General features: G+C 40.8%; 2 protein-coding genes across 3 annotated transcripts; both read left to right on the top strand.

Annotated features, from left to right (window-relative positions):
- The first annotated feature begins 331 nt into the window (after positions 1-331).
- On the top strand, positions 332-4663 carry cbln18 (cerebellin 18). The gene is made up of 7 exons (XM_037775559.1): positions 332-480; positions 1558-1657; positions 2771-2950; positions 3091-3237; positions 3342-3430; positions 3911-3991; positions 4149-4663. Exons 2-7 carry the CDS (start codon positions 1558-1560, stop codon positions 4314-4316), a joined length of 765 nt encoding a protein of 254 aa, XP_037631487.1. The 5' UTR covers positions 332-480; the 3' UTR covers positions 4317-4663.
- A 3696-nt stretch (positions 4664-8359) lies between these two features.
- Positions 8360-16457, top strand: tagln (transgelin). Of its 2 annotated transcripts, XM_037775560.1 has the most exons (6): positions 8363-8512; positions 13821-13864; positions 14616-14804; positions 14932-15103; positions 15460-15562; positions 15668-16457. In XM_037775560.1, the coding sequence occupies exons 2-6, from the start codon at positions 13853-13855 to the stop codon at positions 15804-15806; spliced, it is 615 nt and encodes a 204-aa protein (XP_037631488.1). In that variant the 5' UTR covers positions 8363-8512; positions 13821-13852; the 3' UTR covers positions 15807-16457. The 2 variants fall into 2 exon arrangements, with proteins under 2 accessions (XP_037631489.1, XP_037631488.1); XM_037775561.1 differs by lacking the exon at positions 13821-13864 and having other exon boundaries at positions 8360-8512.
- Positions 16458-18650: the final 2193 nt, after the last annotated feature.

Raw genomic sequence — 18650 nt, 5'->3', positions numbered from 1 at the left:
AACACCTTCCTATCAGCTTCTTTTGTCTTCTTGTCTGTACGCCATTATACCCTCAGGGACCTGGCAACAATGTTCTCTATATCAGCATTTCTGTCCTCTAGGAGGGCGGCAATCAGACACTGCTGTCCCGATAAGGGCTATTATGGACCCAACAATAAGGTGCCGAAAGGTGCAACAAGATCAATTCTTTTTCTTTCACACCAAAGGAAAACCATTTTAGAGTACTGTATTACCAGGGGTGAACCGTACGTGGCCCAGTTTGTAGAAGGAATTGTTAGTGTTTGGCTGAAACCTGTGTGTGTGTGTGTGTGTGTGTGTGAGGAGGTGTCATTTACCTAATCAAGGGGAGGATCCCCTGAAGAGCATCAATAAGAAGCGAAACCACCCTCTTGCTTAAAACTCTTACTCTCAGTTTGACAAACTCACAAGACCTTGACGTAGTCTTTCAGACCAAGGAGAGGGAGGAACAAAAGAAAAACAGTAAGTTTATGTTTCCAATTATATACTTTTAAAAAAACAATGTCAACATCAATCTCTGGTTGTCAACCATCAATCATTATAGCTAAAATAGTTTCGCTAATTATTGGGTAAAATGATTGAGTGACACAAAAACAGGTTTGGTTTGACAGGTATCGTAACACATCTGGAATTTGAAGGTCATTTTCGAAATGGAATTATTGTTAGATGAAATAATGGAGGGTTAATTAAAGTCAGTTGTGATATCTATACTTCCTGTCACTTTTGGATTATTTTACCTTTTTAAAAAGTATTATTATTCTATGTAATTATTTAAGCTCACATGAAGAAATTTCAGAAAGAGTCAAAAACAAAAACGAATATGATAGCTGCTGGATGTTTGAATTTCTTTAACAGCCAATAGTTAACTTGATGCTTTGTTGTTTAATGTTGGACAGATAGCTAACGTTGCCTTGTTGATTCAGAGCAGCATTGATTTGGTGATTTGCAGGTCAAACTTACTCTTCATATAGATTAAAACCAGGCTAAGTTTGATTTGAAAGTGAAAGTTTTGTAGACGTCTCGGTAGCATAAATGATTGTTCCATCAGCATTTAGATGAATATAACATTATTTCAATGTGAAGAAGGTGCTGACTAGTTACCCATTGAAATCATTGAAATGCTGTTAAACCAGCGACCATATGACATTATGACCTGCAGAACATTAACACGTGTACAGTGTTGTTTCGTACAAATTGCTGCTCTTAATTATTTGCATATTGGACAGGTAATAACAGCAGAAACACACAATCATGGAGTGTAAAAGTGGATAAAGTCTGAGGAGAGTTTGGTTGATACAAAACACAGAAACACTTGAGTCAATATAAATATAAAAAATATTGCTTAATGCAGATTTAAACAGATTGAACTCTGAATACAAGCAGCACAGAAATACAATTACTGATTTGAATTCAGAAACTGTAAGACATTGAATATTTTAAGTCAAATGTAAAATGTATTACGTGTAAATCACCTTGTGACACTGCTCTGAGCATTTAGCCTCTCGTATTAACCCATGACTGACTGCTTTTTCTTTTCAGATGGTTGTATTACCAGTTTTGTTCCTGTTGGGTTCGCTGTTTCTCTGTGGTCATGGGGACACCCACTCCACCAACATTGAAGTGCTGAAAATGGCTGCACGTAAGCCACACATACTGCCTCATTTTATTCCTTATTTTTCTAGCACTCATCCACACAGTAAACACATGTCATATTCATGGTTGGAAATTCACTTTTTGTCCACTTGCCACTGTGGCTGGTGGATTCCAAAACCTACCAGCCACTCAATAGATTACCATTGATTTCTTTGGCTGGTGGTGAGTGAAGCAAATCCAGCAGCTACTTGCATATTTTACCAGCATTTGGCTGGTGGCTGGTGCTAATTTCCAACCCTGTGCATGGTTCATCTGTAAGCTGTATGTCTTTTATGAATGCTTTGTAACTCAAATGTGTTTTTGTTTTTTAGGGCTGTAAATCGATTAAAATATTTAGTCGCAATTAATTGCATGATTGTCCGTACAATATTCGTCGCGATTAATCGCAAATTAAGCTCACGTTTTTTGTTCAAAATGTACCTTAAAGGGAGATTTGTCAAGTATTTAATACTCTTATCAACATGGGAGTGGGCAAATATGCGGCTTTATGCCAATGTATGTATATATGTATTATTAGAAATAAATTACCAACACAGAAATTATAAATATTGTCCATTAACCCTCACAGGTGCTGCATTTAGCATACAAAATATGCTCAAATCATAACATGGCAAACTGCAGCCCAGCAGGCAACAACAGCTGTCAGTGTGTCAGTGTGCTGACTTGACTATGACTTGCCCCAAACTGCATGTGATTATCATAAAGTGGGCATGTCTGTAAAGGGGAGACTCGTGGGTAATTAGCCTCCTTTGCAACAAGCTATTATGATATGGTTATATTCTTTAGGCTTTCTAGTTTCATATGATACCAGTATCTTCACTGTAGCTTTAAAACTGCGCCCGTTACAACCTAAAAATCGCAAGTTGCGTTAATGTGGTAAGGAATTAGTGCCGTTAAAACGAATTTGCATTAGCGTGTTATTATCGTGTTAACTTTGACAGTCCTATTTTTTTTTTTTACTTTAATTTTACTCAGATAAAGTCGACAGAGCAAGCATGTTTATTTGCAGCAAAGTCCTGCTTGAAACTGCCCTCCATGATGAACTTGTTTCTCACTTGTCTCTCTTCTCCTTTCTCACCATCTCTCCATTCTGTTCCAGTCAAATGGGAAGGACCGCTGGAGTGTACCAAGTGGGACTGCAATTGTACCTTCTATCGCCAGCGCGGCTGCTGCTGTGCAGCCAATGAAATGTTCGATTTGGAAGAGCAAACCTTCACTAGGATTTCAGAGTTGTGGATGAATATTGCCAAACTGAAATACAGAGTACACGCGCTCACAGGTGAACACCCATAACACTGATGGATGTTAGATTTGGACCAACATTACTGGCAATACACACACAGAAAGTATGTTAAAAAATGATTTTTTGTGGACACTTTGCTGTACAACACAATAAATGTCTCTCTCTCTTACTCTCAGAATACAGCCAGATTGCCTTCACAGCCAGCATGGAGGACAACGTTCTTGATCCCAATACTCTGTGCTTTGGTCCTTTCAATTATAAAGTGACAGTCCCCTACTTCAACATCACTCTTAACGATGGCAATGGATATAAACCGTCCATGGGTAGGAAACATGACTTATGAAAGCTTTACCCACCATTTTAAATTAAAGCCTTATGTAAAACATGCATCACTGCAGTTCCACTAACTCTTCACCTCCCTCTCCAGGTGTCTTCACCGCACCTTGTGATGGCGTTTTTGTCTTTTCCATGACAGTCTACTCATCTGTGCAGGAAGATGGGAGCCTCTACCACAAAGTAAACCAACCAGATAGACTTAACAAATATCTTATTTCAGAACACATTCTGCTGGTTTACCCGCATTAGCAACAGCAAAGTCATTTGTAACTTAATTTTAGGGATGCACCAATCTGACTTTTTTTTGATAGCGATACCAGTGTTTAATTAATAAGCTGTATGTCTCACTGTGTGGAAGTGATTGGGATCATTCTTTCATGTGTAAGGCAACATCAGGCTTGACTTAAGCATTGCTTTCCTAACTTTGTAAAACAAAATGTAACAAAAAAAATACATAGATTTAAATTTAGTCAAGTGTAAATCTTGTTAATGCAACAACGTATTGGTCAAAACTTAAACAGGAATTAAAATTCCAGTATTTAATGTATATAGTATCTAATCATAGAATTGAATTTAACAGATCGGCCCCATTGTCACTGATAACCGATCCAGATATTTGATTCAGTATCGGCTTAATTTTGTGTTTTGTTGTATGTGTAGGTCCAGCTGATAAAGAACGGGGAAGCGGTGGTCGGTGTCTGGGAGCAAAATCGAGAAGATTATGAAGACAATGCCAATCAGGTAAAAAAAAAAATCAGATTGTAACACAATTGCACAAATGGTGATCAAATATTACAATTTAAAAATCGTAAATTGTGGGAAATAAATCATTTTCCCTGTGATTTTAACAGGATTTTTGTACATGAAACATGACAGCGTTTACTGTGTATACTTCCAGGTGGTGGTTCTGGAAATGCAGAGAGGCGATCAGGTCTACGTTGAGCTGATGGCCGGGAGGAAGCTCTGTACATCCAGTAAAACACCACACTCAATAAAGAACAATATCTTTACTGGTTACGTACTGTACCCCCACACCTACGATGATCATGATGACGATGATTATTAAACTTTCACAATTTATCCGCGCTCAACTGAGATCCTGATTCATGAAAACAAACTAGTGTTCTTTGCCACATGTTGACCCACCAGAAGTAGGTTTGTGACCCATCGTGGGACGAGCCCCCCGTCGTTTAACCATTGTACAGAGAGTACATAGTACTACGTAGTTACATAGTTTAACCACGGTAGAGATAAACAAGATAAGTCGTACACACATAGACTGGTGCATGTGTATGCAGGCATTTATGATCAGTCACAAAGAGGCGCACGCCTATATTTTTGCATTTGCAAGTTTGGAATCATTCTAAAATATATGAGAATGCATGTGAATAAACTACCTGCAACTAACTGCAATGACGTGTGACATTGTTTTGATTTGGAAATAATACAAGTGTATTTGACAGGTGATGTACCTTTATTTTTATATTTGTTATGCTTTTTAGCACACACACACACACACACACACACACAGAGAGAGACATACATGTAGACCATGAATGGAAAAAGGTAGCAGTCAGAGGCATTGATAATAATTTGGGAATGATAACAACGATGACGTTTGGCCTATGACAATATGGTATAATACTGTAAACAAGTGCCTTTCATGGAAGGTAAATTCCTTCAGTTGAATAAACACATGATGTAGGAGCAGCTTCATGCTGCACACACACACACGCACACACACACAATGAGAGTTGAGACATACCAGTCATTCTGTAGGAAGCTTCTATGAGGTAGCAGGAAGCTCTGACTTGTGGGTCCATGAATAGACTGTCTATAATGCTTCCTTCAAATGGGGTCGTGTTTACCGTGTTCACGAGAGGAGTCCATATGAACGCCCCCCTCTTGTGGTATTCACGACCTTTTAAGTGGAAAGTGTCTGAAAGCTCAGAGTTCATGAGTTGTGACGTGTTTGTTGACGTTGTCAGAAAGGGCGGAGGCCGTGGAAGTTAACTTTTTTCGGTGCATAATAAGTGAATATATCGTAAATTCATTGTTTTTCTTCGTAATTTTATAATATGTCTGAGGAAAATGTTGATATTCCCAACGGCCTCATCTATTTCCTCTGTCATTATGCCTTTGAATTCAACTGCATTATGTTACCCACTTGCTAACTTGCCAAATTGTTAGCCTCTGTGGCTATTAGACGCCGACAGTAACGTTAATGTTGCTGTTTCCTAGCAGCGACGTTCTCACGACTCGAAGTGACACGAGAGGGTGGAGCTAAGTACAACCAAACAATGAATAAGACATTTTCAGGCGTCCAAAAAGGTTATAATTAACGTTCATGAAGTGAAAACACACTATGAAAGGGTTAAAGTTATAAGACAAAAACACAGACAACGCCGTGGTAGCGACCTGTCAATCACAAGGTAGCCACACCCTAAAGCATCCCCTGCTTTATGGTCTATTTGACTCTAAATGGGACCATAATTTACTAAATGAACATCATGCTGTATTGAAGAGGACTTGAAACTAGCGATCGAGACCATAAACTCATGTTTACAATGTTTAAATCGAGGTAATAAATCAAGTGAGATAGGGGTTTTAAATCTTCCATAGTTTTCCTCACAGTCAACTACTCACATTGAATACCCAATAAAACACATACAAAAATGTCATTGCCAACGCCTGCTCCACTGTAATGGTTCATGACAAATAAAGACGTTAAAGACAACATCTGGCTCTGGTCTAGTTACAGCTGATGGAAGTAGGATTTAATGAGATGCCCACAGCCATATGGCACTGAATGTTATAGGAACCAAAACGTAAAGACAAAAAGAGACAAAATAGATTTCAAAGATGTTGTTTTCTTGTGATCGTGAGAGAAATATTTTGTGATATTGGAAAGATTGTTTTCTTAATGAATTACGCTGTTATTATGAGGCAGATGTTCACCATTTATTTCATACACATCAGGTGAACACACTGCAAAAGGCCAATGATACAGACTTGTTTTTGTTTAGATTTTGTGGTCAAGAGACAACAAAATGTGTACTAAAATGTTCTCAACATTGCAATCAGATTAGTTGCAGCTTTGTCTATGAACGCTACGTGTGTGTTTAAGTAAGAGTGGTTCCATACTGAGTGTGATCTATCTGACTTTCCACTGAGGGAGTGAAGCCAACTTCAGTTATGAGCATATGTTCAACACGTCTTATATTCAAACAGGAGTGCTGCCAAAGAGTGACTGGAAGTGATGGAAATGTCATGAGTGGTGGTGGCGTGGTATATGCACACACACACACACACATGCACGTGCACACGCACACGCACACACGCACGCACACACACACATGCACACCACACACTGGGCGTAGCTGAAGACCCAGGACTTACATGGACTTCTCTGTCTGAATTATGATGACTCCCATCTCTGTCTCTCCTTCATCCTCTCCTCTCTTTCTTCCTCTCCTCCATCTTCCTCTCCTGTCCTCTCTTTCTTCTTCTACTCTCGCTTCCTCTCCTCTCTTTCTTCATCTCCTCTCCTCTTTTCTCCTCTTTTTCTTCCTCTACTGTCCTCTCTTTCTTCACCTCTTCTCCTCGTTTTCTTCCTCTCCTCCTTCTTCCTCTCCTCTTCTCTCCTCCTTCTTCCTCTCCTGTCCTCTCTTTCTTAATCTCCTGTCCTCTCTTTCTTCGTCTCCTCTCCTCTTCCTCTCCTATCCTTTCCTCTCCTCTCCTCTTTTTCTTCCTTTCCTCTCCTTTCCTCTCTTTCTTCGTCTCTCCTCTCCTCTCCTCCCTCTTCCTCCCTTCTCTTCCTTTCTCCTCTCATGTCCTCGCTTTCTTCACCTCTTCTCCTCATTTTCTTCCTCTCCTCCTTCTTCCTCTCCTGTTCTCTCTTTCTTCATCTCCTCTCCTCTTCCTCTCCTCTCCTCTCCTCTACTCTCCTCTTTTTCTTCCTTTCCTCTCCTGTCATCTCTTTCTTTGTCTCCTCTCCTCTTCCTCCACCCTCTTCCTTCTTCCTCTCCTCTCTTCCTTCTTCCTCTCCACTCATCCTAATTCCTCTCCTGTCCTCTTTCTTCATCTCCTCTCCTCCTCTCTTCCTCCCCTCTCTTCTTTCTTCCTCTCCACTCATCCTACTTCCTCTCCTGTCCTCTTTCTTCGTCTCTTATCCTCTCCTCTTCTTCTACTCTCTTTCTTCCTTTCCTCTCCTTCTTCCTCTCCTCTTTTTCTTCCTTTCCTCTCCTGTCCTCTCTTTCTTTGTCTCCTCTCCTCTTTCTCCACCCTCTTCCTTCTTCCTCTCCTTTCTTTCTTCTTCCTCTCCTCTCATCCTTCTTCTTCTCCTGTCCTCTCTTTCTTTGTCTCCCCTCCTCTCATCTTCTTTTACTCTCTTTCTTCCTTTCCTCTCCTTCTTCCTCTCCTCTTTTTCTTCCTTTCCTCTCCTGTCCTCTCTTTCTTTGTCTCCTCTCCTCTTTCTCCACCCTCTTTCTCTTCCTCTCCTCTCTTCCTTCTTCCTCTCCTCTCATCCTTCTTCCTCTCCTGTCTTCTCTTTCTTCGACTCCTCTCCCCTCCTCTTCTTCTAATCTATTTCTTCCTTTCCTCTCCTCTTCCTTCCCTCCTTAAAACTGTGGAAACAAAGAGTAATTTTGACATAGTTCCTTCCCTACAATGGGATCGGACCAACACCAGATCCAGTTCTTCTTTCTCTATTTTCCTTAAGCCCCATCTCCTCTCTTTCCATCTCTCCTCCTCCCTCTCTCCCCCCCCCCTTCCCATCAGCCCCCATCCTCTTCCTCGCCACCTTGCTGCCACTTTGAGCGAGGAGGGATGTGGTGAAAGTATTAGAAGAATTCCTGCTGTGCTGACCAAACCAACGTTGCCTGGCTGCTGTCTCTGCTCTACATGGAACAGTCTACCCAAATAAGGCTGGGCTTTTTAACTAGACGTGAGGGGAAGAGACGCACGGACAGGGAGAGGGAGAACTGCTGAAAGGCCATGCCCTTTTAAGGATGAAGTTTCCTTTTTTCCTTCCCCTTTCTCCCTCCTATTTCTCCTTTTCGATCCCTCCTTCCTCCTCCCTCCCTCCCTCTCTCTCTTGGTAGACTAGTGAAGTCATCTTTCCTCATCTGCTCCTTTTAAGCCGGCATTTTTGAGAGGGAGGTCCCTGCGAAGCATATACAAACACTCAGTCAAGCATTCTCACTCAACCCCACTAGTAGCTGCAGTAGTAGCCAGCAGAGAACTGACCTATTCCTTCACACAGTGAGTATACTTTTCGTTTATTCCTCCATCTAGGATAAAAAAGCTCCTGAAGCTGGATTTGGGACAGTTAGTAGGACAAAGTGGCAGATGCGTGAGGCTTTATAGACCACTCAGTCAGTAGTTTTGAGGCCTTCCTATAGCCTCTTATAAAAAAAATATGCATGTGTGTCCTTCATCTTCTGTGTTTGAATATAAGGTGATAATATCCAAAGTTCAAGTCATTTCAAAATAAGAGCACTGTACTCATTCAAATGTTCAAGGAGAGTTTGGTATGCAAATATATACACTTTGCGATGCATCTGCACTTGACCATGAGTTAAAGAGTAGCTATCATATGTATATAAGTTTGACGTTTCCTAAGTCTTTAGTAGATTATATGACTGTCATACCTTTTGTTTGAGTTACTGTTGCATTCAATCCTGTGTGGGTATAAGAATGCTATTAGTTTCATGTGATCGATCAAGTGTTTATAATAATCATCTGGTAAAAACTGCTGTTTTAACATGGAGCCTGGTTGAACACAATCCGACTGCTTTTTCCTAGGGTTTCCACAATAACCCTAATTGTGACAGATGATGGTCTCATTGCAAGTACACAGATATACAGATGTTATTTGAGGGTTGATATGTTTTCCATGTGAAGCGAGGAGAGGGTGAAGAAGAGCCAGACAGCGTTGCATATCTCTGTCAGTGTACATACTTTTTATTTGCACAAGCAAATGATCCGCTGCCATACATGGGCTTTTTGGGAGCCTTGTGAATTCACAAGGCATGAAAGGTAATCACTAGTGCTGTCAAAGTTAACGCGATAATGACACGGTAACGCAAATTCGTTTTAACGCCTCTAATTTCTTTAATGCGTTAACGCAACTTGCGATTTTTAGGTTGTAGGGCTCAGTTTTAAAGCTAGTGGGAAGATACTGGCATCAAATGAAACTAGAAAACATGTCGTACTAGCTTGTCATGAAGGAGGCTAAATAACGCTCCAAACTTACACAAAATTTTGGTGAGGAAAAACTGGCATGGCCATTTTCAAAGGGGTCCCTTGACCTCTGACCTCAAGATATGTGAATGAAAATGGGTTCTATGGGTACCCACGAGTCTCCCCTTTACAGATATGCCCACTTTATGATAATCACAAAAGTCATAGTCAAGTCAGCACACTGACAGACGATGTTGCCTGTTGGGCTTGAGTTTGCCATGTTATGGTTTGAGTATATTTTTTTATGCTAAATGCAGTACCTGTGATGGTTTCTGGACAATATTTGTAATATATACATACATTTGGATAAAGCAAGCATATTTTCCCACTCCCATGTTGATAAGAGTATTAAAGAATTCAATATTTTAATCGACTGACAGCCCTAGTATCTAAAGCTTTCTGTGATGGCAGCACACCCAGTGATTCCAGTAAAACCAGGCCAGCAGTAATAACATAAGGGAGTTGTACCAGTGGGCAGCAGCACCAGGAGCAGATAACACTCTAATCTCCACTGCCAATCCTGTAGCAGCATAAACACAGAGGCACAGCGGTTTATAAGGCCAGGAACTAACCACATCCGTGTAACAGTGCAGGGGCTCTGGCACCGAGCTGAATCGGACAAAGCTATCTGCACTTCAGAGTCAGTAGGAGTACAGCGGCTCAGACACACAGCAGCTATAAAGATTGTCAGAAGAATAATCAGAACCATGAAGGTCTTGGCGGCCATTTCAGAAAATGCTGTCAGTGCTCATAAAAGTCTGGCACGTCTAAGCGGAGCAGCAGATTCTGTGCAGCTGGCATAAACCACAGAGTCATGTAACAAAAGAGCTCTGAGGCGGAGGATGGAGTTGACCTACTGTGCAGCACATCAGCCAGAGGACTCCAATGACGTCTACAGTGATTTATTTATTACTTTTATGTGGTTATGCACTAAAGAAAACATACGTATTAATTCCATTCCTGCCAATAGATCCCCCTAAATGCCACACACTGTTCCTTTAAGTAAGATGCTTGATCAAGCCAAGCTTTCATCTGCTTTATATCTAACCCTGACCTTGATAGGATAAAATGATTACAGTGACTGTGAACAAGTCCAGGGCCGTTTGTACGTAACAAATCATTATATGGCGGTTAGCTAGTTAACTGTGGAGGAGGCGAGGCCGCATGACGCCATGTCCTCTCGGGCTGCCACAGTTGCCGCAGCCCTCACACTGGTTTCCTGCTCTGGCATTAGGCGGATTTACCATGGTAATAGAGAAACACAGCAGGAAAAACACAACTCAGAGAGATGGATGAACGGAGGGACCGAGGTGATGAAGTCATGTTTGTGGGATACAGCACTTTGGGACTTTTGAATTGAGGCATTTTAAGGCTTACTTTTACTTTATCTCCATAGTTTCCTTTCTGTATTGTAGTCTTTTCTCTTTATTTATTAGCCATGTTCAAGGTCATTACTTTTATTTTATTGCTCAATCTTTTAACTGAATCTTAGAAACATTCCTTTGAAACATTTGATTACTTACAGTAATAATCCTTCTCTCCTGCATAGCGTTATAATTATCCGTAGTAATGAATTAAAGCTGCAAATAGCGGTACTAGTACATGACACATGGCAGTACATAGCGCTAGACTAGTGATTTTATAGTTGCAGAGACAGATTTTATGTAGGTTTGGGTGATTTGGCCAAAATCTTCTATCACAATATAGATCATTTCACATCTTAATAATGATATATATCCCAATTTTTACTGGTAATTCAATAAATAAATTGTCTATATGAAATGACCACATGGTAAAGGCTATTTTTGTATACTCCTGTCCAAATTAAATACTTGACAAATGAAAAGTATTTTCTCATTTTAAGAACTTCAGTGCAAAATGACCATAAAAGTTTTAAGTGAAATTATAGAGAAAAAATAAATAAATATATCCTAGACTAGATAGTGATAGAAACGATATAGAAAAAATATATATCATAGACATTTTTATATAATTTTGACCATCTATATCGTCATATTGCCAAGCCCTAATTTTATGCATGGATAGTTTGATTCTATGGTAGTAGTATTGTAATATTGTTGATGCATCAGCAAGTTGGATCAGCAGTAACAGAGGAAGCTTTTGTACTATAATACCTGTAGTAATTGTCCTAGCAGCAGCAGTAATACTTGTAGAAATAGCTTTAGTAATGGTATGAAAAGTTGCAGAATTTAAAGTCGGCATTAACCTTCCCTGATATTGCAGTAGATAGCTCATGCTTTACTGAAAAGGCAGTTTTATAGAGAGTTTGTTACAAATATAAAATGAACACTGTCGTAAATATGAAGGAGAAGCAGCCTGACAGCACAGAAGCTTGTTTAGCAGATCATCCTGAGTTATTGGACCTTGGCCGGCTCCCAAGGATAACAAGTCCCTAGATGCACATAAATACCAGAAATAGAGGACCAGGCTCCTAACGGACTTGTTTGACCTCTTAAAATATTATGTGATGTTTACATGGTTGTCATGCAATGCACACAAACAGACAGAGGCCTTATGGGAGAAATAGTACTTCTCTTCTCTTCACAAGACATGAGAAGGCATCGAGTGCACAATGTGGTGGACATAACTTCTGTTTCTTTCCCTACAAAGAGTGTAGTGTGTGTGTTTGATTTGCAATTGTGGTCCAGTGATTAGTTTATGAGGCTAAGAACGAGAGGCCAATGGAAAAAAAGACAAGTTAACGGCATAGCAGACAAATATTACTCTGTGATAATGATTATATAAATGACGCATAACACAAGGGGTATGAGTGTGTGTGTGCCAATAAGACTGAAAGGCAGACAGATGATAAAATATAGTATCTGATCTTGTGGTTGTATATAAGTGAGCGTGTTGCCCGGCATGTGTGTTTGGTTTCTTGCGGCCTGGAAAAGCCCCACAGGGAATGCAAAGAATATTAATCAGGGTCGGTGGTAACACTCTGCGGACGCTCTGGGCAGGAATCCGTTAATGCCGCTGGCATGCAGACACCAATATGCACACATGCAGTATATCTATTAGCAGTGGTGGAACAAGTATGCTTTATTTAGCATTACCAGAAAGTAAAACATTCTCCACTATGGTTAAGTCCTGCATTAAAAATGTTACTTTACTTACTGTATAAGTAAACGTAAATCAGACTCTTATCAGATTAATTTCCAGCTGCAACAGTCAGCTATTTTTAGTGAAAATGCTTGATAAACTCGCTGCGCACTTCCTGCTCGGCACCAAACAGCAGACAAAGTTCGAGGCTTATGAACAAAACGGAGCATTTAGCAGCTAAAGAGAGTTATTTCCTGACTTATATTCACCAGGTGGACACAACCACAACTTCAAATGAATGATGATGTTGCTCCCTTGCACTAAATTTTGGCAGGCAAAAACTGTCGTGGCCATTTTCAAAGGGGTCACTTGACCTCTGACCTCCAGATATGTGAATGAAAATGGTTTCTATGGGTACCCACAAGTCTCCCCTTTACAGACATGCCCACTTTATAATAATCACATGCAGTTTTTGGGCAAGTCATAGTCAAGTCAGCACACTGACACACTGACAGCTGTTGTTGCCTGTTGGGCTTGAGATTGCCATGTCATGATTTGAGCATATTTCTTTATGCTAAATGCAGTACCTGTGAGGGTTTCTGGACAATATTTATATAGAGTATTAAATCCCCCTCTAAGGTACATTTTGAACAGATAAAAAATGTGTGATTAATTTGCGATTATATATTTTAATCGATTGACAGCCCTAGTAAATAGGCAACTCCATATCAATTTAAAAGGTGAGAATATGCCAGCATTATATTCACACCTGGTTTCAGCTGCCATATATTGGAGGTCTGAGGAAACCTTTGTATCTACAGTTTCACGCCCTCAGAGCAGTTGAAGAAGAAAGGGATGGAAAAGAGAAAGGAAGGGAGGATGCAAGGGGGAAAGAAATGAGTAAAAAGGAAAGGAAGAAAGAAATTAGGTGAAGGAAAGAAAGAAGAACTTGAGTATTAGCTACAGTATTAGTTTGTATATTGGCAATATGATGAGACAGAATTACTTGAACCATAAAAAGACTTACGTCAGCCCAGTCTTGGCCCATCTTGACACTTTGTCACTTTTTGTAATGAATACGACTGCCAATTGGAAAAAATAATCCTGTGATCAGTGGAAAAAGGCAATACACAAAAGGGTTGCATATTGTTCCTAAACTGAAGTGTATTGTCGCCCTTGGTTACAACATCCCCCATCCTATGTCAGAGATGAGCCTCCTCCAGTCAACTCCTGGGTTTAACCTTTAACATTTGAACTTCCCCAGGAACAGGAAGTTGAAGTGACCTGACATCAAAGATGGCAACAAAGGTTGGATGGTGCAGACAGCACTTTGATATGAGTTTTGCACTTGGCTGTCGGCCCAACGGCAATAAAGAAGCATAATACAAAAACAGTGCTGGGAATGATATATGTGTTGACAGAGCTCAGGAGAGTGTGTGGGTGTGTTAAAAGGGAAAATATGCAAAAATCAGCTGGCTGGTATAGAGCTCCCATTGTACACCACTTTGCCTCAGACACAGGTCCTGATAGGGCTAAATGGTGTGTATTAGGAGACATAACGCTGTTAATGCCACTGTTCTGGGAGAGGTGCATTTACGCTTAAATACACGCTTTTGACTTGCATGTCCTCAATTGTATTGGTGTATGCAGTACAGTATATGGAAGGAGTATCTGTGTGTGTGTTTGAAAGTAAATATGCCTTCATCTACATTATTTGCATTGATGCATGTTTGTGCATACAGGCTAAATCCAAGTTTCACTGCAATGTGAGTGTTAGCTGTTGTTTGTATTGCCTAAAAACAACTATTTTGGAGTAAAAGGTAATACTGGGACAGGAAAACAGTAAGTTTATAAAGTCTGTATGTTGTCATGAATATATACTCTGCTCTAAGTTGTCAAGATGGGAGATAAGGACGGTACCGGTGAAGATCAAGAAACGATTTCATACTTTCCCCAGAGATCATTTTTCATGACATTTTTCACTAATTTTTACCCATTTCCCCCCCCCACTGTATTGTCCATCTTCTCCATCCACCTCTCCTTCTTCACGTTCTCCCAGGGAGTCGGCATGGCTAACAAAGGTCCAAGCTTCGGCCTGAGCCGGCATGTTCAGGATAAGATCGACAGCAAGTACGACGCCGAGCTGGAGCAGATCCTGGTGGAGTGGATCAGCCGTCAGTGTGGTTCCGGTGTGGGAAAGCCAGAGGAAGGCAAAATCGGCTTCCAGGCCTGGCTGAAAGACGGATGTGTGAGTGCAACACGCCTGTTTGATCACTTGTTGTTTTATCTAGATGTTGTGATGTTTTTTGTTAATCTTCTTCCTTTCTTCCCCTTTTCTTCTTCTACCCTCTGTCACTCCATCTGGTCTTCCGCAGGTTCTGAGCGAACTGATCAACAGTCTGTTCTCCGGAGACAAACCCGTGAAGAAGATCCAGAGCTCACCCGCAGCCTTCAAACAGATGGAGCAGATCTCCCAGTTCCTCAACGCTTCCGAGAAGTATGGAGTCACCAAGACCGACATGTTCCAGACCGTGGACCTTTGGGAAGGTGAGAGGGGTCTCATGGTCTTCATTCCTCGGTTACTGCAAACATTTAATGCTGGACTTGGCTTGGGTTTAAGCACTATACAGTGCTACAGGAATGAGTCCTAAAACTTTTCGTACTTCCGATTCGCTCGTCTGGAAGTCAGTGGGTCAGTTTTTTGGATGACCCAATGGAATGGAAAAATCCCATTGGCGTTTTGTCGAGGGAATTCAGGGCAATGTTAACTTCCTGGTTGGCCTACAAAAATACGTCATTCCTGGAGCACTCTATGCTTGGATACGACGATATACGTACATTTACATCATAATGTGACTGATGCTCGAGTTAATAATCCTTGCTGTATGTGTGTGTGGGGACAGGTAAGGACCTGGCGGCGGTGCAGAGGACCCTGTCAGCTCTGGGCAGCTTGGCCCTCACTAAGGATGAAGGCACATACAAGGGAGACCCTAGCTGGTTCTTCAAGTGAGTCCAACACATGAAATGTCAACTGCTTTATCTCCAAGTAGAATAAGTGAACAAAGACTGTGGTTTAGTTCTATTAATGCAGTGACATTTTCAATGTTGCAGGAAAGCCCAGGAGAACAAGCGAGACTTCAGCGATGACCAGATGAAGGCGGGCAAAAGTGTGATTGGTCTACAGATGGGGTCCAACAAGGGCGCCAGTCAGGAGGGCATGAGCTATGGAAGATCCCGACAGATCCTGTAAAATCACTGAGCCACAGATACCCAAAACCTCTTCAGCCCCTTACAGCCTGTAAGCGTCTAACGTCATCGTAAAACCTTTTCTGCTTTATTTCTAACAAGTACCCCCTACTTCCTGGTCTTGACACTTGCGCTGAGCCCCTTATGTGTGCGCTTGCACTGGTGATGATCACAGAGCTCACCATGCTTCGTCCTTCCCACTGCTGTTAGGACCAGAACAAAGTTGGTAGTCTTAAGTGGGAAAAAGTAACCATAAAAGTGACCAATGCATTGCCTTGGAGGTAAAAACAACAAGATGACAATGTGCCAAAAGTTGAGCTGTTACTTCCTAATATGAAACAGAACGGATATTACAGAAAACTGACCACTGTCTCATCTCTGATACATAAAACATGTCTGAATTATGGCATTTGTTTCCTAGATTTTAGAAATATTGATTCTGGATTCCGACATAAATATCAATGTGTGTTTACATAACGTACGCAAGGGATATTCTTTCCAAATTGAGTGGTGTCACAACCCATGGCGTACCAGTACACCCCAATATTGTTCCTTGTTCATTGTTCCTACCTACCACTTCCCACAATGCTACGCCTGCTGTATCAGCGCCAATATTTTTGTACATTGTCTTATTAAATAATGACTTTGAAATACATTTTCTGAATTGACTTTGTGATTCTGGGTAATTCAGTTTGATCATTCTGGGAAATGGGGGAAAAAAAACTATCACCATTCACTGCATCTTTCTTTTACTACCAATATTTCAAAGGATAGGCTCACTTTTTTTAGGCGTGTCTTAAAACAATACTCACAAGAAAAATGGTGGACAAAATCCAAAGTCTTGTGTCTAGGTGCAAAAATGCATTTCTTTCAGTGGAGTTCTGCAAAGACAGAATCTGACAAAATGTGAACTATCCTTTAGCTCCTCCTGGCAGTTTAGCGTTATGCCAGTTTGGGGATTTTATATCTGAAAAGTGGCAAATCAGTGGCGTAGGATGGGCCAATACAAAAGTGGGTGGGCCATCTATTCCCAGAAAGGACTTCTAAAAACTTACTTTACTTTACTTTTCTGCATGCATTCTGCATTACAAAGGCAATAACAGCTAAACACTGCCTTTACAACATGCTCAACCAACAGAGCTTAGTCTTTAAAGGCTGTACACAACTGTATAGACAAAAACTCATCCATGATATCTAATTCAGGCTAAAATACACTTATAGATTACAGAACTGGCAGCGCATGGGCTCAACAGGCACCGTTAAGTGACCATTGTATTGCACAAGTGGCAACTAAGCATAACAGTAGAGAATGTGTGAATGACATAAATCACACATATATTCCTCTTGCATTCATTACAATTATTGTTACTCTAGTACCATGGTCAGCTCACATATAACATCAAATGCCAAGCAGGTCCCATATTATAAAAAAGTGAGATTTTCATGTTTTTTTATTATAAAACAGGCTTAAGTCCTATATAAATACTGTGAAAGTATCAAAACACTCAATCCACAGGGAAATACACACAGCCCGTATTCAGAAACTCTGCATTTGAAACAAGCTGTCAGGATTTCTGCCCATTTGTGATGTCACGAATATACAATATTTAGACCCTTGACACAATTTTAAACGTAAACATTCTAAATGGGTCCCAGTTTATTTCCTGTTGCAGTGTATGTGAATGTCATCAGCTGACAGGAAGTACACATGGACCCAAGCTGTTGCCTAGCAACGCAATTCTGTTGCAATTCTGTAAAAAAATGCGCTAAAACAGGGCGTTTCAGACGGAGGGTAAATACAGGCATATTCAGGCTGACAGTATGAGGAAAATAAAGGTTTTTTGAACATTACTGCATGTAAATATGTACTAGTAGAAACACAAAATACAAGTATGAACCTGAAAATTGAGAATAATATGGGACCTTTAAGAAAGAACAAAACACTCCTTCATTTATATTAAATCAATCACCACATACATAGAAATCTGGCTGAGCTTCTGCATGAAAAATTTGCAACTAATTTAAAATGATGTAGCCTATTAACAGTAGGCCTATACAGAACATACCATTACTAACGTGAAATCTCTTCATGGGCTGAAGTAGTGGAAAAAATAGTAAAACAGGCTTACCATTGTTGTCTTCATGGCCCACAAAATGCCACAGAAATGAGCTCATCATGGTTCAGCGAGTCAGTGAATTCCTTTTCAAAGGACAACAGGGTCAGCACATATTTTCACATGAACTTGAATCGTTCTTTAATTGAGAGCATCTGTATTTCCTCTGTGTCCACGAAGGGGTGATGTCCTGCTCTGCACAAAACAGTACAGCATGCAAAACAACTTTTAGATGGTCCCGATTCCTCTCCATAAATGAATAGTCCATGGCATCACGGTTCATTTGACTTCACACATTCCCCTGGCCTGCAGTTTTGTTATTTGCCCTGTAGCTTTGAAACTGGTCCAGTGAAATTGAGCGGTGCTTGCTGGTCTGGTGTTTTTTGCAGGTGCTTCCGCTCCGCTCGGAAAATGTCTGCACATTTTACAAAAACGCTCGTCCTTTACACTGTGATTTAACCAAGAAAACTGTCCATACCGCGGTTGAGAAGTACCTTGATTTTCCATTCTTGACAGTGCAGGGAAATACCTTCAAATTGGGTGTGAAAGTCATCAACTGCAGATAAATTGGCGGGTAAAACCCGCGTCAGGTTGACCCTGAATAGAGCACTGGGAGCAAGCGGCCGCCGACGGGCCCGGGCTAACCTTCTTGTGGGCTGATTAGTCTGAAGAACAGGGCTGGGTGGACTCAGCTGAGGGAGGCAGCGGCGTGTCTTCTTCCTCAACTCTTGTTT

Source organism: Sebastes umbrosus, chromosome 7, assembly GCF_015220745.1.
Source record: "Sebastes umbrosus isolate fSebUmb1 chromosome 7, fSebUmb1.pri, whole genome shotgun sequence".
NCBI classification, from domain to species: Eukaryota; Metazoa; Chordata; class Actinopteri; order Perciformes; family Sebastidae; genus Sebastes; species Sebastes umbrosus.
Note: the sequence above shows the minus strand (reverse complement) of the source record. Positions and strands in the feature narration are given on the sequence as shown.

Coding starts and splice junctions, on each gene's coding strand:
- cbln18 (XM_037775559.1), top strand. CDS start 1,558: ATGGTTGTATTACCAGTTTTGTTCCTGTTGGGTTCGCTGTTTCTCTGT. Junction 3,431..3,910: donor ATGGGAGCCTCTACCACAAA/GTAAACCAACCA, acceptor TTGTATGTGTAG/GTCCAGCTGATAAAGAACGG. Junction 3,992..4,148: donor ATGAAGACAATGCCAATCAG/GTAAAAAAAAAA, acceptor GTATACTTCCAG/GTGGTGGTTCTGGAAATGCA.
- tagln (XM_037775560.1), top strand. Junction 14,805..14,931: donor CCTGGCTGAAAGACGGATGT/GTGAGTGCAACA, acceptor GGTCTTCCGCAG/GTTCTGAGCGAACTGATCAA. Junction 15,104..15,459: donor GACCGTGGACCTTTGGGAAG/GTGAGAGGGGTC, acceptor GTGTGGGGACAG/GTAAGGACCTGGCGGCGGTG.